The sequence below is a fragment of the Panthera uncia genome, chromosome B4 (genome assembly GCF_023721935.1).
Source record: "Panthera uncia isolate 11264 chromosome B4, Puncia_PCG_1.0, whole genome shotgun sequence".
NCBI classification, from domain to species: domain Eukaryota; kingdom Metazoa; phylum Chordata; class Mammalia; order Carnivora; family Felidae; genus Panthera; species Panthera uncia.
The window spans coordinates 88,886,579-88,912,396 of NC_064809.1; the positions used below are offsets into that span (position 1 = coordinate 88,886,579).

Consider the following 25,818-nt stretch of genomic DNA (forward strand, 5'->3'; position numbering starts at 1 on the left):
CCCAATAAGGTAGATATTACTCCCATTAGAAAGATGAGACAAAGACCTAGATAAGAAAGGATAACTAACTTGTCAAAAATCACATAATCAGTTGGTTGCATAGCAAGGATTCCAATTTCAGTGCTCTTACCCCCTATACTATGTTAAACTTGAGTAGAGCACCATACAATTGGGTATTCAACAACTAACTGATAATGATGGAGTCAAATTTACACCAAAAACTCACCCGAAGCTAAATCTATATTACTAATTTATTTCAACTTTAATAGCTGGGAAATGATGCTTCGTGAAGGTTATGGGCCAAGTTGTGTCCCCCAAAATTCGTATCTCCCTTAGTCTACCTGAGCTGCCATAACAAAATACTAGAGACTGGGTAGTTATAAACAACAGAAATTTATTTTTCACAGTCTGGAGGCTGGGAAGTCCCAGATCAAGGTGCTGGCAGATTCAGTATCTAGTTAAAGGCCCTCTCCCTGGTTCATTGATTGTGAAAACTGCTACCTCATGTGATAGAAAGGGTGAGGAATCTGTGTGGGATCACTTTTGTAAGAGTACTAATCCCCTTCGTGAAAGCACCATTCTCATGACCTAAGCATGTCCCAGAAGCCCTACCTCCTCATATCATCACACTGGGCATTAAGTTTCAAACTGTGAATGGAGGGTGGGGAGGGCACAAACATTCTAAATTACTACAAGGTACTTACCCCTAGTACCTCAGAATGGGACCACATTTGGAGACAGGGTCTTTAAAGAGGTATTAAGGTAAAATGAGGTCAGTAGGGTGGGCCCTAATCCAATATTGACTGTGTCCTTGTAAGAAGAAGAAATTTGGACACAGACAAGTACAGAGAGAGAAAACCATGTAAAAACACAAGGAGACGATGGCCATCTACCAGCCAAGAGAGAGACCCCAGAAGAAACCAATCCATGATCTCAGACTTCTAGCTTCCAGAACTGGGAGAAAATTATTTTCTTTATAAGCCACCCAGTCTGTGGTACTTTGTTATGACACCCTAGCAAACTAGTACAGTGAAGGAATCTGCCAGAGTTTGCTTGGCCACTGGTACACTGCTGTAATTTTTAAATGAAACCTGTACTTAATGTCAAATTTTATGTCAAAAATCTGACTTTCAAGAAGACATCTAACTTTTAGTATACTTTATAAATGAAATGTCATTAACACTTTAATTTTAATATAATGTGGAATAATTCTGCAGAATTTATCTTTTTTGCTTTTTCCTTTCTAAGTCAGATTAAAATTTCCTAGTAAAAGGAAACTTATACTTTATAATGGTGAGGACACAAGTACTTTAAAATCAAAATCAATTCTAATGTTAAGGAAAAATTTAGATAAAGTCACTAGAAGATCAATTGATAGTCTTATCTACTCATGAAATTATTTTTGAATTGCAGATAAACAATCTATATATGGCAAATTTAGGATTGAAAAAACTGAAAAAGAGAATTTTGGTATCTCTTTCCTGAGATTCTAAATCAAGGATTTAGAAATGAGATATCATAAAGAATAGTTAAGATTTATATTACTAGAATATAATCTAGTAATTATATATTTATCATATATATGCATATAATTATAATTACTATTATAATTACTACTATATAACAGTAATACAGAGATTGCTATTATACTATAGTATAATACTGTACTATAATATTCTATATATATTATACTATACTATAGTATAATATTATACTATATTATAGCAATGGCTCAGAAGTCCATAGCATATACATAAAGTCACAAAAGTATTTACTAGTCAATTATATCTCAAACTTTATTACTTAATGAATCAGTTTCCAAACACTGCTCTCAATCACTTTTTATTAACTGCTTCCAAAAACCGCAACAGATGCAGGAATAGATTGATGACATCCAAGTACAGGCTGATGGCAGCTAATACATACTCTTCAGGTGACAGCCTATGCATCAGGGAGTGTGTGTCATAGATGATGAATCCGCAGAAAAGAAGGGCTCCCACAGCAGCCAAGACCAACTCCACTGTTTCGTTATAGAAAAATAACTACAGGCAAGATATTAATAAGTTTGTATTTAAGAACGATATTAAGAATACTTGAGTTACTTGCTGTGAAGTTACACATGATATGTACATATTTAATAATGCTTTACAACTTTAAATACAAATGTTAAACATAGAAAAAGGCCAGGCAAGTCCATCATCATCTCTGTTGGATGAAAGGATGAATGGATGAATCGATGGATATCCTCCCTTCTATTAAATTACCCACCTGACTTTGAACAGTAGCATTGCAAATATAAATCATTTAAAAGTAGATTTCTTTTTCAGAATTATACGTGTCACTTGGAGGTGAGCAATTACAAGTGAGGGCCTCTTTCTATGTAATTTAACTGATATGTTCATCTTTCTTTCAATCCATAATACTGATTAACATAAGACCCTAGTTTTTTAAAAGGTAATTTTTAAGTCATTCTACATACAAGTGTTCCAAAAAATTATAACCAAGTATCCTATCACAAGAGTACCTCTTATAGCTTTTCAAGATTATTTATATTGACATGGCCAGAAGTAAATTTCAAGTTAGCATTTTAAAACAACTTACCTTCAAGATTCCAGACAAGCACAAAATCCACAAAACAGCAAACAGTCTATAAAAACAAAATATTAGTGATTTAGAATATTGTTCCCTACCAAAAAACTATGTAAATTGATGCAACATTTTCTGAAAAAAAAAAATACATCCATCCTGACATTTGCCAAAGAATAAGTGAACTATAAGAGTTCATAAACAGGGGCACCTGAGTGGCTCAGTTGGTTAAGCGTCCAACTCTTGATTTCAGCTCAGATCACGATCTCACAGTTTGTGCGATCGAGCCCCTCGTCGGGTTCTGCACTAACAGCACAGATTCTGCTTGGGATTCTGTCTCTCTCTCCCCCCTAACTTGTGCCCTGGTGCACTCTCTCTCTCCCAAAATAAATAAACTTAAAAAAGAGTTCATAAACATACAATGAATACTGTAGAATACTCAGAAATCGAAAAACCAGCTATTGATTCAACATTTGTTTTTATGGTGAACAAAACTAGATTAAAGTACCATTTTTAAGGTTTTCAACTGGAACACCAAAAAAACACTGATACAAGCAGAAATATCATTAGAAGCATTTTAAGCCAGAAATCGATAAAACTTTTAGAACAATGAACAAATGAAACATAACTATTTTTAAACCAAATAACAGTGTCAAATTAGTCTGTGAATATGCATATCTATCAAAGTTCCCAATGTACTATTTTATTCTAATGTATTATAGAACTTACTTTATGCACATAAATTTACCACTGCTATAATTTCATGAGTTACCACTCATACATATTATATATGATGTATAATGAGGTATTATAAAGTATAAACATACGACACAGGACATCTAAGCAGTCAGTCCTTTGTTATCAGATATGCGATGTGAATACACATCTGCTGCTTTAGGTCACAAGGAAGTACTGGGGTCAAATGTACCCTTCTTCCTTAAGTAAAAAACACACCAAACATGAAATAACCATTTTCAGCCCCTGAACAGCAAACAGCATGGCACGGTAGTTCCTGAGATAAGGGAAACAGAAGAGGTAAGCTCTATAAGTGACCCAGCTGGAAAAGAGTTTCCGGACCACAGTGTAGGGACAAGAACCCATATGAAGCCCTCTGGTCTCCCTGAATTGAGGAGGTGAGAATTCAGAAGTCAGAGAGGCCCACATGGCTAGAATTCGCAGAGCAAAGTTCCAGAAAGGAGAGAGCTATACAGAGAGCTAGTTGGCTCTGGTGATATGCAGAGAGTCCCCTTTAAGTCTTTAGCTGAGCACAGATCAATGCATACTCGTGAGGAAGTGACAAAGGCTGGGGAAAGAGAAGCAGGCAGAACAATCCTCAGAGCCCAAACGGGAACAGGAATAAGTTCGCCCTAACCAAAGTGGAAAGACCTCCTAAGACGTGGGGTTTGAATAATTCTTAGAAAGATACTGTCTCAACAGTGGGACCAAATTGGCCCTAACCTAAACACTGTTCTGGACCCACCTAACAGTGCTTAAAAACAAGCATCAAAAGGTTCAGGCAGTTTCCAAGGAACTTAACAGCTTAAGAGAAGAATAAAACCAAAGTATTTAAAGGAAAGAAAAAAATCAACACCCAACAATATAAAATTTACAATGACAAGCATCTAATAAAAAATTAAAAGGCATGCAAAAGAACCAGGAAATATGACCTATAACAATGAGAAAAATCAATCAATATAAATAAATTCAGAAATGACACAATGATAGAATTAGTAAATGACATTAAAAAATATATTCCAGGGGCGCCTGGGTGGCGCAGTCAGTTAAGCGTCCGACTTCAGCCAGGTCACGATCTCGCGGTCCGTGAGTTCGAGCCCCGCGTCAGGCTCTGGGCTGATGGCTCGGAGCCTGGAGCCCGTTTCCGATTCTGTGTCTCCCTCTCTCTCTGCCCCTCCCCCGTTCATGCTCTGTTTCTCTCTGTCCCAAAAATAAATAATAAAAAATATATATATATATATATTCCATATGTTCAAGGAGTTAGAGGAAAGCATCACCATGAGAAGATAAGGGGAAGATATATATTTTTAAGACGCAAACTCAACTGAATTTCCATAAATGAAAAATATGTCAAAAGAAAAATATTCTGGTTGGAATTAACAGCAGATTAGACACTAAAGAAGAACACATTACCAAATTAAAAGTAGCAACAGAAATGAACCAAAATGAATCACAGAGAGAAAACCGAGGAGAAAAAATAAATAAATAAACCGAGTATCCATGAACTGTGGGACAACATCAAGAAGCCTAACGTATATGCTGATCTCAACAGAGAAGGCAAAACCTAAAAATGTTTCAAGTAACAGTTCCTGAAAATGTTCCAAACATGATGGAAATTTTAAACTGACAATCCAAGCAGAAGAAACATGAGAAAACTACACCAAGGAGTATCATAATCAAATTACTAAAAATGTTAATCAAATTACTGAAAATTACTGAGAAAATATTAAAGGTAGATGGAGGATAAAAGACATTATGTACAGAGGAACAAAGATAAGAAAGACAGAAGACTTCTTGTCAAGAACTACCTGAACCAAAATACTATGGAATGATATCTTATAAAATATGGAAAACAGGAAAAAAAAAAAAATCACCCAAACCTAGAATCCTACACTCCATAAAAACAACATTTAAAAACAAAGGCGAAAAGATATTTTTTCAGACATGCAAAAGTTGAGATCAAGAGACCAGCACTGTAAGAAATATTAAAAAGAAAGCCCACAGGCAGAAGGAAAATATAAGATGGAAATTTGGATCCACACAAAGAAATGAAGAACAGAAATGACAAATATGTGGGTGAACATAAAAGATTTCATGTATTTTTAAGTCTCTTTAAAGGATAATTTAATGTTTTGAACAAAGATAATAATATTTTACGAGGTGTGTAACATATGTGGAATTAAAAGTTACAGTAACAATAGCACGAAGGCAGGGGAGAGGACATGTAAGTTTGCTATACAGGAAATGGTATATGACTTAGAGGTAGATGAGGATGATTTAAAGATGTGTACTGTAGGGGGCTCTGACTGGCTCAGGGGGTAAAGCATGAGACTCTTGATCTTGGGGTTGTGAGTTCAAACCCCACGCTGGGTGTAGAGATTACTTAAATAAATTTTAAAAATGTGGAGTAAGAAGAAAACAAACAAATAAATAAACAGTAAAACCTAGAGCAACCCCTACTTAAAAGAGCTATAGCTAATAACTAATAAAGGAGATAAACAATCCGAAGGAAGGAAAAGAGGGGAAAAGGTACAAAGAACAGACAGGACAAACAGCAAGAAAACAAATGCTGAGATAGTAGGCTTAAATTCAATCAGATCAATAATCACATTAAATGTTAGTAGTCTACTCCAATTAATAGCAGAGATGGTCATACTGAATTTAGGAAAAAAAAAAAAAAAAGCAAGAGCCAACCATATGCTGCCTGTAAGAAAACTATTTTAACTATAAAGCCACAAATCAGCTAACAATTAAAGGATGGAAAATGGTTTACCATGCTAACATAATTAAAAGAAAGCTGAGGTATGGGGCACCTGGGTGGTTCAGTCAGTTAAGCGTCCGACTTTGGCTCAGGTCATGATCTTGCGTTTCATGAGTTCAAGCCCCGCATCGGGCTCTGTGCTGACAGCTCAGAGCCTGGAGCTTGTTTCAGATTTTGTGTCTCCGCCTCTCTCTGCCCCTCCCCTGCTTGTGCTCTCTCTCTGTCTCTCAAAAAATGAATAAATGTTAAAAAAAAAAAAAGAAAGAAAGAAAGCAAGCAAGCAAGCAAGCAAGCTGAGGTAAGTGTATCAAAAAAGTACTTTAGGGCACAAATATTACCAGAGATAACTACTACAGAGTAATAAAAGGATCATCAAGAGGACATAACAATCCTAAATGTTTATGCAACTAAAAACAGAACTTCAAAGTAACATGCAGCAAAACTTACAGATATGATGAGAGAATCATACACTAATCCGTACTTGTAGTTGGAGATTTCACTACTACTTTGACATTAATTGATAGAATGAGCACACAGAAAAGATTGGTTAAGCACACAGAACACATAAACAACACTATATCAATGAACCTGACTTAACTGACATTCATCAAACACTGATCCAACAGCAACAAAACATACATTCTCTTTTAGTGCACAAAGAACATTTACTAAGTATCGTAAAATGACTCTCAATAAATACCTAAGGACTGAAATCATGCAAAATATGTTATTTAACAACAAAATAAAATCAGAAATTAAATATATAATAGTATCATAACCCAGTGTGGTGAATTGAGGGCATAGTGAGATTCCAGCTCTCAATTCCCTTGCTGGAATAGCCACAAAATTTCTACTGAGACATCTGGAAGACCAAAGTCAGAATCACGTCTCATAACAACACATAGTATAGATCCTTCAGGACTGAAATGGACTCAGAACTTGCTTTTCCACACTTAAACCTTAGGAAAACTCCAAAGCTTCTGCACCAAGGAGTATAGGGAAGGTGGCATTAAGAAAGCATCTGAGGTTTTACTCTACTCACAAGCTAATAATGAGGTAGTCTGGCACACTTTCATGGATGCCCGTAGAAAACATGAGACCCCTAAGTCTGATACAAAGGAGTTTATTACGGCAATAGCAGTTGTTAAAGAACAAGCACAGTAGATTGGTGTTGTCAGAGCAGAGAAATAAGAGAGCTAGTAGAAGGCTGAAGAAAGAAAGTGCGACACTGGCATTTAAGATTTCTTTAGTGGAACAATCCCTAGTGACCACAAAGTCCGCGGTGTAGCCATGGCAGGGAGATGAAAAGTTGCTGAAGAAGAGGGCCAGACACACTGAGAAGCTAAGGTGATAGATGGGCCTAACATGTGGTTCGATGCTAGAGTCTTTAAACAATGAGGAAAGATTGGGGTGCCTGGCTGGCTCATGGTACAGCATGCGACTCTTGATCTCGGGGTTGTGAATCCGAGCCCAACGCTGGGTGTGGCGATAACTTAAAATAATAAAAAAATAAAAAGAACAAGGAAGGCCTGAACAAAGGGAATCACTGGCAATAATGAGGAAGATTAGGAAGTGTAGAGCCGGACAACATACACCTTAGAGCAATGCATTTCTAGCACACTAAAGAAATAACGAGAGTAGCACTAGGGGACGGAAGCAGTTGGCAATACTAACCCCTTACCCAAACTACATAGGGTGTGTGCGAATGAGCAGCTAGAGAACAATGTTCTCGAGGAGGAATCAAGTTTCAGCTGAAATAAGAATAATATATTATGAAGAGGCTGAAACATAAAGTAAGATTATTTACCAGAACTGGATTTCTAGAGACTATACTAGAACGGATGGGAGACAGGGAGCACATGGAGACTGGCATGAGAAGAAGCAGAGAGCAAATCTTTCTCCGTATGTACCACATGAGTATGTATCCACACCACAGCACTAAAAGCAGGAAATGGAAAAAATATTGCCTGTAAATCAAACTCCATTCTAATACAATGATTTAAGCATCTTGCACAATTGTCAGTGTTGGATGACTAGTTGTATCTTATCCCAACAGAGATTTCTGGTAACCTGGATTTCCAGGGGGAAAGAAGGGGATGAAAGAATATTTTGCCACAGTAGACTTTTGTAAATTTTTAACGTTGTAACAGGAAAAAGGACAGACGATGCTCGGGTGATGATATGCCAACAGGAAGCCATTATGAGCTTAGAAAAGAATATATGCATTCTTACCAGGTGAGGGCAACACTGTACCATTATCCTATATAAAAAGTATCATTCCATATATTTATTAGTTTGAAGAAAGATACAGGTTAATCTAGATAGGTCAAAAAGGCTTTAAAGTTCATGCAGGTATCACCAACACCTGGGTTTCTCCCACAAAGAAGAGAGTGAATAGTCTTGGTAACAATGATGTTAAGAATAATTTAGTAAATTCCTGAATAATTGCCTGAATAACAAATGCCTGAATAATTTAGTAAGTTCCATAGCATTCATAGAGCATACAAGCCTAGCCTCTCTAGAAAACTGGGTTTGTTTGTTTTTTGTTTTTGTTTTTTGTTTGTTTGTTTTTTGACATTCCCATTCCTTTCAATATAGAGCGGAAGCAAATGACTCAAAGCCACTTTCCATCTCCCTGTATGTTCTGGGAGTAGAGCCCGGCCTTAACACTCAGAGAGATGACCTCTCATCACCCTCCATTTTAGAAGGCAGTATCCAAAGCTAACAATATAGCACTTATCTTAGGACAACCTATAATGTTAAGGATATTTATCTATCATAGTCATGAATATATAACTTACCCTGCTCCAAATTTGCTGAAATCTCTCTTAGATTGTAGAGTATATGCAGTCAAACCAAGAAAGACGGCAGTAGTCAGTATAAATGCTTGCAGAATAATATATATATCATAGAAAGAAACTGTAAAATTAAAAAACACTGATTAAAAATGCACTTAAACATACTCAATTTTATTTTATTTTATTTTTTAATTTTTTTTTAAACGTTTATTTATTTATTTTTTTTTAATTTTTTTTTTTTCAACGTTTTTAATTTTTATTTTTGGGACAGAGAGAGACAGAGCATGAACGGGGGAGCGGCAGAGAGAGAGGGAGACACAGAATCGGAAACAGACTCCAGGCTCCGAGCCATCAGCCCAGAGCCTGACGCGGGGCTCTAACTCACGGACCGCGAGATCGTGACCTGGCTGAAGTCGGATGCTTAACCGACTGCGCCACCCAGGCGCCCCATAAACGTTTATTTATTTTTGAGACAGAGACAGAGCATGAGCAGAGGAGGGTCAGAGAGGGAGACACAGAATCTGAAACGGGCTCCAGGCTCTGAGCTGTCAGCACAGAGCCCGATGCGGGGCTCGAACTCACGGACCGTGAGATCATGACCTGAGCCGAAGTCGGCCGCTTAACCGACTGAGCCACCCAGGCGCCCCAAACATACTCAATTTTAAACAGCGTTTTCCCCTGGCATTTAGCAGAAATGCTGTATTTTCTTCGGTACTACTTGCCAATAAAAATAGAAGACTCTTTATCCAGCCTTGGAAGGTAAAACCACACCCACACTGCAATAAACAGGCTCCAAAATACTCATTCATACAAAATAAAGGGGTCACGTCATTATGAAGTTAAAAAGATGACTGGAGAGATATGACACAGCCAGGTGGTTTATGATTTGGGGGATACGGTGGGATGACTCCCACCATCTCTGTCCCAGCTGAGTTTTATGACGATCTGTGGTGGCTGTCCTTTATGACTTAAGTATCCGTAGGGATGAATGGGGTCCTGTGGCTGACTGGGAATCACTGGGCAGTAGCAGCAATTCTAGCAATCACCTGCTTCATTGCATAACCCAGCCCATCAGCCCAAATCAAAGAAACTAGGCAAGAAAAAATACTGGCACTGTCTGGGATTGTCTGCCATTCATCAACCCTGTAGACAATAGGAACCAGCCACTAACTGCATTATATCCATACCTGCATCATCTTGGAATACAGAAATGGGGGTTTCCTGAATATATACCAAATTCCCTTCTGAAATTTTAAATGAACATCTGAATTGACCATGGCTATTGTAATTATAACACAACTGCTTAACATTTTAACAAAATGCTAAATTGTAACCTCTTTAAAGGAGGTTAAGTACTTTCAACCAAAACCATTTAAGTAATTTTTAATTTTTCAGGGATTAATTTCTATTCTTAAATACTACATATAAAATTTCTCTATTTCTGGAGCGCCTGGGTGGCTCAGTTGGTTAAGTGTCCAACTTCAGCTCAGGTCATGATCTCACGGTCTATGAGTTCGAGCCCCACATCAGGCTCTGTGCTGACAGCTCAGGGCCTGGTGCCTGCTTCCGATTCTGTGTCTCCCTCTCTCTCTGCCCCTCCCCTGCTCATGCTCTGTCTCTCTCTGTCTCAAAAATAAATAAAAACATTTTAAAAAAATAAAAAAAAAAGAATTTCTCTATTTCTATCGTTATAGGATCAGGAAGGTGAATGCAGAGAAGGAAAAACATGAAGTTATCTTGTCAACAATTTTAGAATGAGATTAGGTGGAAAGGATATTATAATTAAGGAGGAAAATAGAGTTCTCAGATTATCCCATCTGTGTATGTCCACCCCTATTCCAATAACCCTGAAATAGCAAATCTTTCTCCTATATCCATTACACATGGTGGGAGCCAGGGAAGACAGAGATGGACTTGGTAATAACATGAATAGATAGTAACATTAATAATAATGTTAATAATAATAAATAATTGGGGTGCCTAGGTGGCTCAATTAACTGTCCAAGTCTTGATTTCGGCTCAGGTCGTATCTCACAGTCAGGAGACTCAGCCCCACCTTGGGCTCTGCGCTAAACAGGGAGCCTGCTTAAGGTCCTGTCTCCTCTCCCTCCACCCCACCCCTGCTCACTCATGTGTGTGTGTATGCACGCTCTCTCTCAAAATATAAAAAATTGAAAAATAATTTAGAAAAAGGAAAGGTTCTACCAAAAATAAATACTAAGTAAATGTTAATAATACTTCCTTTCTATGTTGAGAAATTTCAATCCTATTTATTTTAGTAGTTATTATCATTGACTTATATTGATTCCTTTATAAAAGAAAGAAGTGGTTACCAAACAATATGTAGATTCAATAAAACTGGCTTAGGTTAAAAGCAACAATGACAAAATAGGAAAAGACCAATATGTTAAACATAATGATTAACAATTAACTATTATTGTAATAGTTAATTCTAACTTTTTTGGTACCCTAGGTTAATCATTTTGAGACTATCTGAATTTTTATTAATATTAAGTCATGGGGACACCTGGGTGCGTTTGGGCGTCCCGACTTCGGCTTGGGTCATGATCTCACAGTTCATGGGTTCAAGCCCCACATTGGGCTCTGTGCTGACAGCTCAGAGCCTGGAGCCTACCTCGGATTCTGTCTCCCTTTCTCTCTGCCCCTCCCCTGCTTGTGCTCTCTCTCAAAAATAAATAAACATTAAAAAAATTTTTTTTAAAAAACAGTGAGTCATGAAAATTTTTACTTGAGGCATTACATATGATACATCAAATAATTATGACAATTCATTTCTTTTCTTTTTTTTTAAACAGACACTTCTTTCAAATACATATTTAACACCAAAAATAAAACAGAATTACCAAGTTTCTTATAGTGCCATTCAATAAAATATGATGCAATAATGAAGCACAGTTCAGTGTAGCAATTTGAGAGGCTCAGCTCATGTGATGAAAATGTATGGCTCAAAATATATTTTATCAGTTCCTCCAAGGCCCCTTTAAATCGGGAAAACATTAGCTGTCTTGTTTTTTATAAATGGATAAACACACATGAATACTGTTCTCCATTCTGCTGTTTTCTTAACTCTTTTCCACTTCCTCTAAGCTTAGTTGAACTACATAAAGTATAAACATTTAATTTTGCTTATATTTTAGGAATTCTTCATCCTATGCTATATATTTGAAATATGACATTTCATGAAGTTAAGCTTTAGTCCCAAACACCTATTTACACAAAAGATTTATCCACATTAAAAAGTTAGTGTAACATAAGAGAAGCAGAATTACGGCTTACCAACAAAGGCCACAGTCAGAGCTTCGAATAGTGTCTAAAAAAAGAAACTAAAATTACACAGATGCACATAAAATTTACACTAAATCATGTACATATTCTAATTACTAAGAGTTCAATGTGATTCCATGTTTATGATCTCATTTTAGCTTCAGAGCAGCCTTTGAATTACACGGGACATTTGGTAAGCCCACCATAATGAAAATGAGACCTCAAGGGCACCTGGCTGGCTCAGCTGGAAGAACACATGACTCGTGATGTTGGGGTCGTGAATTCGAGCCCCACATTGGGGAGATTACTTAAATAAATAAAGCTTTACAAAAAAGCAAAAAGAAAATGAGACCTCAAAGTATTGAGTAGGAGTACTTAGATTCTAATAGTGATCCTTAAACTCTAACTAGAGTTTTCATATCTGTAACAGGAACAGAAATAGTATGGGAAATTCCATTTTTCATACTCTCTGTAAGTAAAAAGAAATTACAAATGATATGCCCATCCGTAAAAACTTCTAGTGGCACACACACCTAAGAAGAATAAAATATTTAGGTAGCACTTTGGTGTGGCAGTCCTGAAACCGTCTCCCAGTATTCTCTCCTTCTTCCCTAGTAACAGAACTTTTACCTGGACACATAGCTGTTCAGGTTAAACATTACATTTCTCAGCTTCCCCTGCAGCTAGATCTGGTCATAGGACTTTATTGTAGCTAACAGAATGTGGGTGGAGAGGTGTACAACAACTAAAAACAAAGGGGCTTGCTCTTCCCTTTGTCTTCTCATTTAAAAAAAAATTTTTTTAACGTTTATTCACTTTTGAGAGAGACAGAGCATGAGCGGGGAAGGGGCAGAGAGAGAGGGAGACACAGAATCTGAAGCAGGCTCCAGGCTTGGAGCTGTCAGCACAGAGCCCGACGCGGGGCTCGAACTCACGAACTGTGAGAACTGAGCCACCCAAGCGCCCCTCTCATTTTTTTTTTTTTTTTTAAATAACTGGATGGAATGTGGATATTGGCGGTGAGCTAACTTATGCCACACAATGCTTAAGGAGTACTTGAACTTCAGCAAGTGTCTGTGCCCCTGACAACTTCACTAAACAGTCATGCAGATTTTTACATGAACGAGAAGTAAGCCATCTTGCTTCCCCCATGTCACATGCAGCTGAACTCATATCTTAATACAAGATTTAGGGACATTGAGTCTTAATCCTCCAGCTTCTCTTTCTCCTGAACTATATGCCTTTGTTTCGTCTGACATGCTTACTCTAGTTAGATTTTACCAACTATCTGATTAGACCGTATCACAAAGCCAAGCCAGAAGTAACAAGCAGTGGCTGTATACTCATAGTCCTGGGAGAAGCCCTCCCTGTAACTCTCCCCACCTGAAATCAAGAAATCTAACAGAACTAGAGCAAAAATGGCATTAGAAATGGACACACACGTGGAGGCAATGAAGCCACCGCCCCATTTTGTCATAATGCTGTTGGCAGCATCAGGGAAGTGGTAGCAAAAGATGATAGAAAGATTTTTTTTTTCCGGGCAAATATGATCATACCACTTTCCTGATACTTGTGACATGACTTGAGGTAAGAAATCCTACCCCCTACTCAAGTATCCAAAGGAAACGGGACAGGATGAACAGGAGAAAAGATAAGACTAGGAAAACATACCACCACCCCAAAATAATGCCCTCTTTTAAGTATGTGAACACACACACACACACACACACACACACACACACACCCTTCTAAAACAAGATAAGATCCACCTCCTTGCTTACTTTGGTAGAGCAGGACAAAGTAACCTCGTATCAGAGGTCTCTGAATAATCTGAAATGTATTTTACATGCTTCCTTAGTTGTTCACCCATTTTTAGCTATGGGTATAGGAATAAGAGATCACCTTGCCCACAAGCATTTGGCTAATGCTTTTCTAGTAGGTTCTCTCTCTGCTGGACAAAAGTCAGTCCATACCAGAGAGAAATCAACCACAGTCTTTTTGAAAGGAGGCTGGCATTATATAGAGTTGAAGAGGAACTCCATATGACAGTTTCTTTTTATGACCCCCTCTCTCTCCTAGGACAAAGATGACTGGGGCAGGAGTTGGTATCTAACCCTAGGACTACCAACCCGTGTATTGGTTAACAACCTACAATGTGACCTGTGCCAATAATAAGCAGTGCCAATCAGATTCTTTCTCACTTGGGAATCTAAACTTAGAGAATGAAGTTATGGCAGCAGGAGCTAAAGCTAAAGGTTAACGAACCATATGAGGGCCCACAATGCACCATATAAAAACTACAGATAGCAGGGGTGCCTGGGTGGCTCAGTGGGTTAAGCGTCTGACTCTTGATCTCAGCTCAGGTCATGATCTCAGTGTGTGAGTTAGAGCCCCTCATCAGGCTCCGTGCTTACGGTGCAGCTGACAGTGCAGAGCCTGCTTGAGATCCTCTCTTTCTTCTCTCTCTCTCTGCCCTTACCCCACTTGCTCTCTCTCTTAAAAATAAATAAACTTAAAAAAAAAATAACTAAAGACAGCAAAGAGGAAAACTATGTGTAAGGACAACTGTAAGGTAGAAAAGAGATGTTACAGAAGGGGGAAGAGACTCCCAATTCTTGCTTCGGATTCCCTACAATAGCATCATTCCTGGAAGCTTCCTCTAGTGTTCCTTGTCTAGTTCTTAAGGCCCCTTCTTGGGGGGTTCCCAAGCTCTTATAAACTTCACATTACTTGAGATAACTTGGGTTAGGGTTCTGATACCTGGCAAACAAAAGAACCTAAGATTTAAATGAATAACCTGTCCTATAATTGAAATTTCTAAAGTCATGAGCTTTTGTTTCATCATATTAACATAAACTTGTTACCAGAATTCACAAACTTTCTTTAGTTTAAAGCATTTTAATCTGGTAAATAGCATTTTCACTCTTATTTGACTATAAAATTGGCATTAGTTTGAAATGTTTTGAAGTAAATTTTTAGGTTAGAACCCAAAGTCATATTGGATATGAGAACAAGAAAAATAATTTAAAAGATATATAACTTGAGCCTTACAACTCATTCTGGTCATATTATAGGATTGGGTTTTAATAGGTAGTAGTTTGGGTTTTAATTTTCACAAACATCTAAACAAACATGACCTAAAGTTAAGTTCCCCAATTATGATTTTATTTATTTATTTAGCAAGAGAGAGCACAAGCAGGGGAGGGGCAAAGAGAGTGTGAGAGAAAGAGAATCCCAAGCGGGCTCCATGAGCCCAATGCTGGGCTTGAACTCGTGAATCCATGAGATCATGACCTGAGCTGAAATCCAGAGTCAGACACTTAACAGACTAAGCCACCCAGGCTCCCCTCCCCAATGATGATTTTAAAACAAATTAGTAGAGCACATCAACTGAGCAAAATGGTCCTTTAAAAGAACAGAGTACTAACATAAAAATAACACTGAGGGGGTGTCTGAGTGGCTCAGTCGGTTGAGTGTCTGATTTTGGCTCAGGTCATGATTTCACAATTCATGCGTTTGAGCCCCACGCGTGGGGCTCTGTGCTGACAGCTTGGAGCCTGGAGCCTGCTTTGGATCCTGTGTCTCCTCCTCTGCCCTTCCCCAACTCACGCTTGCTCTTTTTCCTTCTCTCTCTCTCAAAAATAAACATTGGAAAGAAATTAAAAAATAAGTAACACTGAGGAGTTAATCATAAAGATTTGAATTTAAGGTCTATGAAATTAAGGCTATAATTTTTTTCTCAAGGAAATCACAGAATATTAGGGATACAAAGTATCACAGGGATAACCTACTCTAACATTTTCATTTTACATATGAGCTAACTAGGTACAGAAAGGCTAAACACCCTGCCAAATGTCACATAACCAGATGGTGGCAAAGCCAAGTCATGAGAGTCCAATTCATTATTCTTTTCCACTATGTCATAATATCGACAGAAAAAAAAAAAAAAAAAACTTTGAAACTGACAAAGGTTGATTTTAAAAGACTAGAAAGTTACAAGTAATTTCCTAAGATATTTGAATTTATTAAAAACTCATTACTTTTGTTTTGCTACTACTTATTACATATGTACTTGCACTCAATGAAATAAAGAAAGTTAAAACACAAGAATAAAACGTTAAAGTAACAGATACTGCCAAAATACTCACAAATCCAAAAAGCAGGTACAGGTTAAGGGGATGCTTATGTCTGTTTACAGTCAATGCTAAAATCAAACCCAAAGATCCAAGGGCAAACACCAAAATTAAGGCAGGACTAAAAGACATAAAATTAAAAGCATTTTTAAGCTTAAGAACAGTATAAATAGTATTAACCAATAGAATAAAATCAGTCTGTTGTATTTGTGTGTATTTGTGGTGTGGAAGGAACCACACCAAGCTGTCAAAAGAAACTATTTTTCCATTCAGGGAATTTGATGAGTGTGAGCTGGGAAAGAGCAGCAGGACAAAGAAAAGAGCCCATAATAAATGGGGAGTACTTTTCCTTTTTACTTCAGGAACTTTTAGCATATTTGAATATTTTTGCAATTAGCATACTGCTTTTTAAAACTGACATAAAGAATAGCTATTAAATAATAAACAAATTTTATATACATCTACTATGTAGCTATCATTTAAATTAAAGGACTTTACCTCAAATAGCAAACTAATTTTTTTGTAGGGGAAGTGATGATAGAAATTGTCTACTTCCAAGAAAATACTCATTCTTTCTTTTTCCTTTCTTAACGTTTGATTTATTTTAGAGAGAGACACAGTGTATGAGCAGGGGAGGGGCAAAGAGAGAGACACAGAACCCGAAGCAGGTTGCGAGCTGTCAGCACAGAGTTTGGTGCGGGGCTCGAACTCATGAACGGTGAGATCATGACCTGAGCTGAAGCTGGACGCTTAACCAACTGAGCCACGCAGGTGCCCATATTTTTCCTTTAATACAAAAAAATCTATATAACTTTTAGCTATGGAAATAATTATTTTGGAGGTCAAATCTTAAACAAATTAGGGATGAACCATATGAAGCTCCTTTGGAAATTTCTCAGTGAAATTATCCTAGTCATGAGCCAACACCAAGAAAAGTTAAACACACGGTTATTAGTGCTTATTCAAGCACTGTCTTAGGCTTTGAGGACTGGGCATAAGTATAATAAAAGCAAAAAAATTAAAATTCAAAACTGCATACAGTAGAGATGCCTGGGTAGCTGGGTCGGTTAAGCGACCAACTCTTGATTTTGCTTTAGGTCAAGATCTCATGGTTCATTGGTTCGAGCCCCGCATCAGGCTGTGCTGATGATAGTGTGGAGCCTACTTGGGATTCTCTCTCCCTCTCTCTTGCTGACCCTCCCCTGCTCATGCTCTCTCTCTTTCTCTCAAAATAAATACATAAACTTAAAAAAACCTGCATATAGTAAAAATTCTTAATTTCATCAGAAGATGAAAATTTAACCCTACAAAACTGTCAGCTAAAAAGTTCAGAGGTAAGTACCATGTTGCAGAACCTTTTCTTTATCAGAACTAGTCTTACTCATAAGAGTTAATAATGAACCTTTTTTACATTCTAACCTCAGAAGTTAATAGAGGAAAAAGTGAACTTTGCTTATAATATGCCCTTTTGATCATAAGCAGCAGCAGAAAATGACTCAAAATCATCTTATCACCTTACCTCTCATGTACAAATGTCCGTATAGACTCAAAGTATAAAAAAAAAGAAGATGTCACTGAGGTTAAGAGAACTTGCAGAGAAAGGATGCTGTAGACTTTTCTTAGAAAGCCTGAAAAAGAAAATAATTACACATGATAGTATTCTTAAGCATTTATCACAGAACATCAGGAACAAATATGTTCTTAGAAACATTAAATTTTTATATATAATCTGTAAATCTTAATGCAAATAATGTAGTCTGTAACTTAAACTAAAAACAAAAACACTTCCAAAGAAATCACAAACTGTAAATGATAACTATCCTTCAAGAAGCATGAGTCTAAAAAAAATTAATAGGCCAGAATAAAAATGTTTTCAACCATGGGTGGCCTGGTTGGTTCAGTAGGTAGAGTATGTGACTCTTGATCTCAGAGTTTTTTTTTTAAGTTCGATCCCCATGTTGGGCATAGACAGATAGAAAGAAAGAAAGAAAGAAAGAAAGAAAGGGAAAGAGAGAGAGAAAGAAAAAGGAAGGAAGGAAGGAAGAAAAGAAAGAAAAGAAAGAAAGGAAGGAAGGAAGGAAGAAAAGAAAATGTTTTCATCAATAGGAAAAGAAAGTATAAAACACTGTTTGTACACAGCAGCATAAACAAAGCAAAAGATTACAAACAGAACATTTCCAAACAACAAATCTTGAAACTGAAAAGCTAGAATAGAAAGCATATGGTTAGATACAAATTTTAAAAAGAAACCTTAATTTCCAAGCCATGCACCACTCTTCCCTTCCTCACTGTGCTTTACCCACGCTAGCCACCTTTCTGTTCCCCAAGCATGCCAACTCCTTCCTATGTCTGGGCCTTTGCCCTTGCTATTTCCCCTGCCTGGAATGCCTTTATCCTTCTTTAGATGGAATGGTGGTTTAAAACAGCCACAATTTTTTTGACACTCCGTTCAAGAGATTCACTTCTAACAACAAAAATAAGGCAGAAGTGACAATGTATGTTATGCCTAATGCTAAGTCATAAAAGGTAATTTTTTATACCTTAGTTAAAAAAAAAAGTAATACAGCCACCCACTTGCTCTTTCTTAGAGGACTCACTCTAGGGCACTGTTGCTCAACCTTCCTTTTTTCATTATTGTGAACCTAAGGAGCCTTCTGGACATTACTTTCCTAATAGTCTGCCGATAAAATTTTAATGCCGCATACATCTGTTTATGTACCACGGGTCTTTGGAAGGCTAAAATTATCGTAAAATTTGAGATTTTTTTGCCCTCCACCTCAAGAACAAATTTCCGCCCCCTTGGAGGCAATATTGTCCCACTGAGAGTGAATGCTACAGGAGCCAGACCTTCCAATATATCTCTTCATCTGGCTGTTTACCTATATCTTTTGGTAAACTGGTAAAAGTGTCTCCTTGAGTTCTGTGAGCTGCTCTGGCAAATTAATCAAACCCAAGGAGGGAGTCATGGGAACCTTCAACTTACAGCCAAGTCTAACAAGTTAAGGGTAACCTGGGGATCTATTACTTACAAGTGGCATCTGAAGTGGGGTGGGAGTATTCTTATGGGACTGAGCCCTTAACCTGGGGGATCTGTTACTATCTACTAGGAGACGGTGTCAGAATTGAGTTCAATTGTAGGACCCACAGTTGGCGTCATGGAGAATTGCTTGGTGTAGAAAAAAAAAATTTAAAAACCACACTTTGGTGACCAGAAGTGTCAGAACTGAAGTGTTCTGTGTGAGCAGCGAAGAGAAACACAGGAGGACAAACTGGGTTTTTTCCCTACTCAAGGGGGAAAAGCAAGTTTGTCACTAACACATATGATCCAGCGATTCCACTTTGGGGTATGTACATAAAAGAACTCCAAGCAGGATCTCAAGGGGGTACTGTGCCACATGTTTATAACAGCATCATTCACAGCAGGTGGAAGCTACCCAAGCGTCTACCAACAGATAAAGGGATTAACAAAATGTAGTTTATTTGCACCATGGAAAATTATTCATCCTAAAAAAGTGCCGTCTGACACACGATACAAAATGGATACACCGTGAACACCTGCTAACTGAAATAAGCCAGTCACAAAAAGACACATACTTCATGATTCACTTACATGAGGTATCTAGAGTAGCCAAATTCATAAAACAGAAAGTAGAATGGTAGCTGCCAGGCTCTGGGGGAGGGGAAGATAGGGAGCTGCTTGATGGTATAGTTTCGGTGTTGCAAGATTAAAAGGTCATGGAGATTGGTTGCACAACAAAGTGAATATACTTCACACTACTGAACTGAAAAATGGTGGAGATGGTACATTTTTAATGGGCTGTGTTTCACCACCATTAAAATCTTAATTTAAAAAAACTACGCTCATTGGCCAAAACCATTCCAAAATTCCATTCCAAGAATAAAGATGTTAGGGATCGAGATTCTTAATGCATCAGATCTTCATAATTCCTTTTGCGGAACAAATTCCAGCCACAGGGATAGCCTGAAAATCTGGGGCAACTTCTGTATTCAATTGGCTGAACTAGAGCGGGCAATGAATTCCACCTACATGAAGGTAAGCATTTTATTTTTTTTAAGCATTTTAAATTCAACATAATTTCTGCCCATTAAATACTGTATAATTCCTTAAAACGAATATTGCATTTTGATTGACCTCTAAAGCTTCCATTTCCAACAACTGCGTCAGCGAATCTTCAAACTTAGGTTGCGTTCCAGGTGTTGCAGAGACTAGTGAACAAGAGATAATGGTCCCTGCCCTCACAGATCCTACAATCCAGTAAAGAAGACAGACAAGTAAATAGAAACCTGAAACGCGATCACATCCCCTACAACAAAGACGTGCCGGCAAGTAACTGCATTCAGGCGGACGTCACCATGATCGCATAATAAACTTATTTTCACCTTAAAAAGTAACCTTTAGTTTCTTTTAATATAAAGACGCCAAATTAAGGCTGCTGAGGTTTTCATCTACCCTTTCTACGCGGAGGAGGGAAAGGATTAAAGTGGGACGGGCTGCTGTTCCGGTTCTCGGTCGCACAGCCAGGGGACCACCACACCTCCCTAGAGCCGTGCTCTCGCTGGGCGCCCTGGCGGAGCGGAAGCGACACTTCCTCCCAACTCCCGGGGGAGGGCGCTCTTCCTAGGAGCCCGGGGCCTGGGGGAGGCGAGCTGGAAGCAGGGCTTCCGCTCTGAACTCCTGGAGACCCGCGCCGGCCTGCCAGCCCTGCCCGGGAGGCGTTGTCCCCGGAGGCCGAAAGCCGCCCCCAGAGGCCGACGACAGCGCAGCAGCCCCACGCAGGGCGGCCCGAAGGGGCGGGGGGAGACGTACCCATTCGAATGTGCACACTGGCAGAGGCCACGCAGCTGCCATAGTTGAAGTCATCCTCGATCGAGGAGCAGGGGTACCGGGGGTCGGGGTCGGCCATGTCGGTAGCAGAACCCCAGCCACCCCGCCCAGCGAGGCCCAGTACGCGGGCTCAACGGCCTTCGACCCACTTCCGGGATGAAGCAATCCAGCCCCAACTAGCCGAGTCGCCGCGCCCATCGATGCGCAGCACACGCTCATCGATGCGCTCACCTCCGCGCTTCAGTTCGGCTGGGGGAAAAGGAGATTGCTTCAAGTTGGGGAGGGAGAAAAAACGAATGACGTTGTTCGTATCATCCGAAGTGAAACTTTTCTCAGAGTTTTCTCAACAAGGTGTTTTATATCCTCTCGCCAGGAGAGTTGCTGAAAGCTATAGAACCGAGGCCCCATCCATCCATCCTTTCAACAAATCTCTCATTCACATATTCCGTCCATAGTCCACACGGGAGACACACTTTTAATTATATATTTTTTAATGTTAATAATAATCCCTAAATTTCTTGAGCACTTTCTCTAAAGGGTTTCTGAATGAGATGATGCTTAATCCTGGAAGACAAGAGCCAACCAGAGAAGAGTGGGCTGATGCAGGTAGGTAGGTTCTCAAGAGACCAGCATCTGCAAGGGGTGGGGAGATGGGGAACAAAGCTCAGTTAAGGTTAGATACAAATGACAGAGAATGAGACTAGATAGGGGCACCTGGGTGGCTCAGTTGGTTAAGCGTCCTACTTCGGTTCAGGTCATGATCCCAGGGTTCACCAACTTCAGCTCAGGTCATGATCTCAGGGCTCACCAACTTTGGCTCAGGTCATGATCTCAGGGTTCGTGAGTTCAAGCCCCGTGTCCATTCAGTGCTGACAGCTCAGAGCCTGGAGCCTCCTTCAGATTCTGTGTCTCCTCCTCTCTGCCCCTTCTTCTTCTTCTTCTTCTTCTTCTTCTTCTTCTTCTTCTCCTTCTCCTTCTCCTCCTTCTCCTTCTTCTCCTTCTCCTCCTTCTCCTCCTTCTCCTCCTCCTCCTCCTCCTTCTCCTTCTTCTCTCTCCCCCCTCTCAAAAATAAGCATTTAAAAATAAAAAAAAAAATGAGACTAGATAGATAAATAAAGGCCAGCTCACTGTGTGCCAGGTGCAGAATACATTGGAGAGAGCCATGACCAAAGGCAGGAAAAAGGGAATATTGGTTTAATCTAAAACAAATGATGAAGGCAAATTCGATGGATCAGAGTGAATACTCATGGTATTGCTGTCATTCAAATGCAAATATGAGATGTAGGTATTCCCAGAGTAATACCATCCCAGGGGTCCTCGGAATTTTTTGATGAGTTTGATTTGATCCCCTCACATTCACCTAGTCTCCACTTTAACCGTAAACACTCAAAAGACTTAGTAAGTGGAGCTCAGAATAGCTGTGGAACTGTCTATTCTGAAACAAAATCCTTCAATTTGATGTTATTGGAAGCTTTTGTCAAAAGAACTAAACTCACTTCCAAAAAGATGAGCCAAAAACAAAACAAAACAAAACCTTACCTTTTATGATTTTCATTTTATAAGCATATTACTAATTTTTTTAAGTTTATTTTGAGAGAGAGTGTGCATGCACGTGCAAATGGGGAAGGACAGAGAAAGAGAGGGAGGGAGAGAATCCCAAGCACACTCCACACTCTCCGCGCAGTGGCCCACGCGGGGCTCGATTCCACTACTCATTAGATCATGACCTGAGCCAAGATCAAGAGTGGGAAGCTTAACCGACTGAGCCACCCAGGCACCCCCATATTACCCATTTTAATATAAAATCATAAAAGGAGTTGCTAAATGGGACAAACTGGAGTTGTGCTGCCAATCCATCTTTTTATTAACTAAAAGCAGCATTTGTAGAATTTAATCCCCTACCTCTTTCCAGTTGCAAAAAAAATAAATTCCAGATGGATTATGGATCTAAATGTGCAAGACAAAACAATAAAATTTTAAGAAGATAATATAGGAGAATATCTTTATGATTTGGAGAAAAGCAAAGATTTCTGAAACCAGATACAAACTAGCAGTTAACTTTGAAGGAAAATGTTGACAAACTATATTAAAATTTTAAGGGGTGCCTGCCTGGCTCAGTCAGTGGAGCGTGCAACTCTTGGTCTTAGGTTTTGGGTTGGAGCCCCACATTGGGTGTAAAGATTATTTAAAAATAAAATCTTACGCAAAACAGATGAGCATAAGGGAAGGGAAGCAAAAATAATGTAAAAACAGGGAGGGGGACAAAACAGAAGAGACTCATAAATATGGAGACCAAACTGAGGGTTACCCGAGGGGTTGTGGGAGGGGGGATGGGCTAAATGGGTAAGGAGCACTAAGGAATCTACTCCTGAAATCTTTGTTGCACTATATGCTAACTAACTTGGATGTAAATTTTAAAAATAATTTAAATTAAAACAATTTAAAAAAATTTGAACTTCTAGTAATCAAAATATAAGAGAATGAAAACCAAGTCACAAAATGGGTGAAGATATTTGCTACACATGAAATCTACATAATGCTCCTTTCCAGAATATAAAAACAACTGTTACAAATCAAGAAGAAAAAAAGAGACAGGCAGCCAACAGAAAAATAGGCAAAGGCTCAAACAAGCACACCACACACTCTCTCTACCTCTCTCTCTCTCTCTCTCACACACACACACATATGCCAAATGGCTAATAAAAAGATGCTTGCCATCATTAATGATCAGAGAAATGCAAATAAATGTCACGATATCTCCACACAGATGGCTAAAATTAAGAGGTGGACAATACCAAGTATTAAAAAGGTTGTGGATTAACTGGGACTCTTAAACTAGAGCTGGCTTCCTTGACATGCAACCTGTGCAACTGCACAAAGCCCTGCTCTCAGAAGGACCTTGCATTTGGCTTCATGCTCAGTTGTCACCATTTTGAAATACTTAATAATTTTGCCTTTGAACTTTTGTTGTATGAGTGGAAGCACAATGCAGCATGAGCATGAGCAGAAGAGGTACACACAATATATGAGTGTCCATTCTTTGCCAACCATTTGCATTTAGCATTCAAGATGCCCCGTGAGCACAGAATTCTATTGAAACTACAAAGAATGGAAGTTAGAGTAGATACAAAATCAGTACAAGGTAAGTGTATTATACATACAATTTAGTAAAGGGAAGGAAAAGGAGGGCACAGACTGTGCCAAGGGCTGTGAACTTACTGTGAATGTAGAAAGAAGGCAATGGTATTCTAAGAAGCATAAATGACCAAGGAATCCTATCACATCCTTTTTCACTTGTGTCAGTTCCCAGTATTAGCCAGCCACTAACACTAAAAATGAAGATGTTGTAGGAAAGGGTAAGAGGGACAACTATAGTTTCTTTTCCTTACATGTAAGCTGAAGGTAGAGAGAAGTGAAATAAAAATATATGAGTGGGGGTCCTGGGTGACTCAGTTGGTTAAGTGTCCAACTCTTGATTTCGGTTCAGGTCATGATCTCATAGTTTGTGGGTTCGAGTCTTGCATCGACGGTGCAGAGCCTGCTTGGGATTCTCGCTCTCCCTGTCTCTCTGCCTCTCTCTCTCTCTCTCTTGCTCTCCCAAAAAGAAATAAATGAGCTTAAAAAATATATATGAATTAGTTTTATGCAGTTTTTTCACAGTTCTAGTAAGAATGAAATACATATGCATATATAGGCCATGAAATGCAAACTGTAATTTGGATGATCCACATAGGAGTTTGCATTTTAAATCAGTTATTGCACAAGGGTGCCTAGATGGCTCAGTCAGTCGGGCATCAACTTCAGCTCAGGTCATGATCTGAAGGTTTGTGAGTTCCAGCCCCGCCTTGGGCTCTGTGCTGACAGCTCAGAGCCTGTAGCCTGCTTCGGATTCTGTGTCTCCCTATGTCTTCTCCTCCCCCATTTGGCTCTGTCTCTGTCTCTCAAAAATAAACAATAAACATTTAAAAAGTTTAAAAATAAATAAACATTAAAAATATATATATTAAAAAATAAACTGCTATTGCACAATATAAAGATCAATTATAAAGCTCGTGCTAATAGTTTTAAGTGATATTTTTCCCTTTACTTAAAGGACATTAAATAGAAAGTTAAAAAAAAATCACGGCAAGTAAAGAAACTGCAAAAGAAATGAGAGCTCTGGGGGAGATTATAAGCGGTTTCACAGAGTGTTTTAGTTTACTAGGGCTGCTGTAAAACATTACCACAAACTAGTAGCTTAAAACAACAGACATTTCTTCATTCACGGTTCTGGAGGCCACCAGTCTGAAATTAGGTTGTCAGCAGGGTTAGTTTCTTACAGAGGCTCTCAGGGATAATCTGTTCCATGCTCTAGTGGCTTCTGGTGTTGGCAATCCTTGGATTTCCTCGGCTTGTGGCTGCATCACTCCAATCTCTGCCATCATCAGCACCAGGCCTTCTTTCCTCTGTTTCCATGTCCAAATTTCCCTCTTTTTATGGACACCAGTCCTAATCCACTATGGCCTCATCTTAACTTGATTACATCTGCGGAGACTTTCCAGGCATACCTTGTATTATTGTGCTTCACTTTACTGCGCTTTGAAGATACTGTGGTTTTTTTTACAAATTGAAGGTTTATAGGGGGCACCTTGGTGGCTCAGTCAGTTAAGCGTCCAACTCTTGATTTTGGCTCAG

General features: G+C 38.8%; 1 protein-coding gene across 1 annotated transcript; it reads right to left on the reverse strand.

The window, feature by feature from the left end:
- Positions 1–1,778: 1,778 nt before the first annotated feature.
- TMBIM4 (transmembrane BAX inhibitor motif containing 4) lies at positions 1,779–21,292 on the reverse strand. Its single transcript, XM_049625925.1, has 7 exons — positions 21,127–21,292; positions 17,818–17,926; positions 16,314–16,419; positions 12,178–12,211; positions 8,884–9,001; positions 2,602–2,647; positions 1,779–2,042 (listed from the first exon to the last, which is right to left on the reverse strand). Exons 1-7 carry the CDS (start codon positions 21,221–21,223, stop codon positions 1,836–1,838), a joined length of 717 nt encoding a protein of 238 aa, XP_049481882.1. The 5' UTR covers positions 21,224–21,292; the 3' UTR covers positions 1,779–1,835.
- Between the last annotated feature and the right edge of the window lie 4,526 nt (positions 21,293–25,818).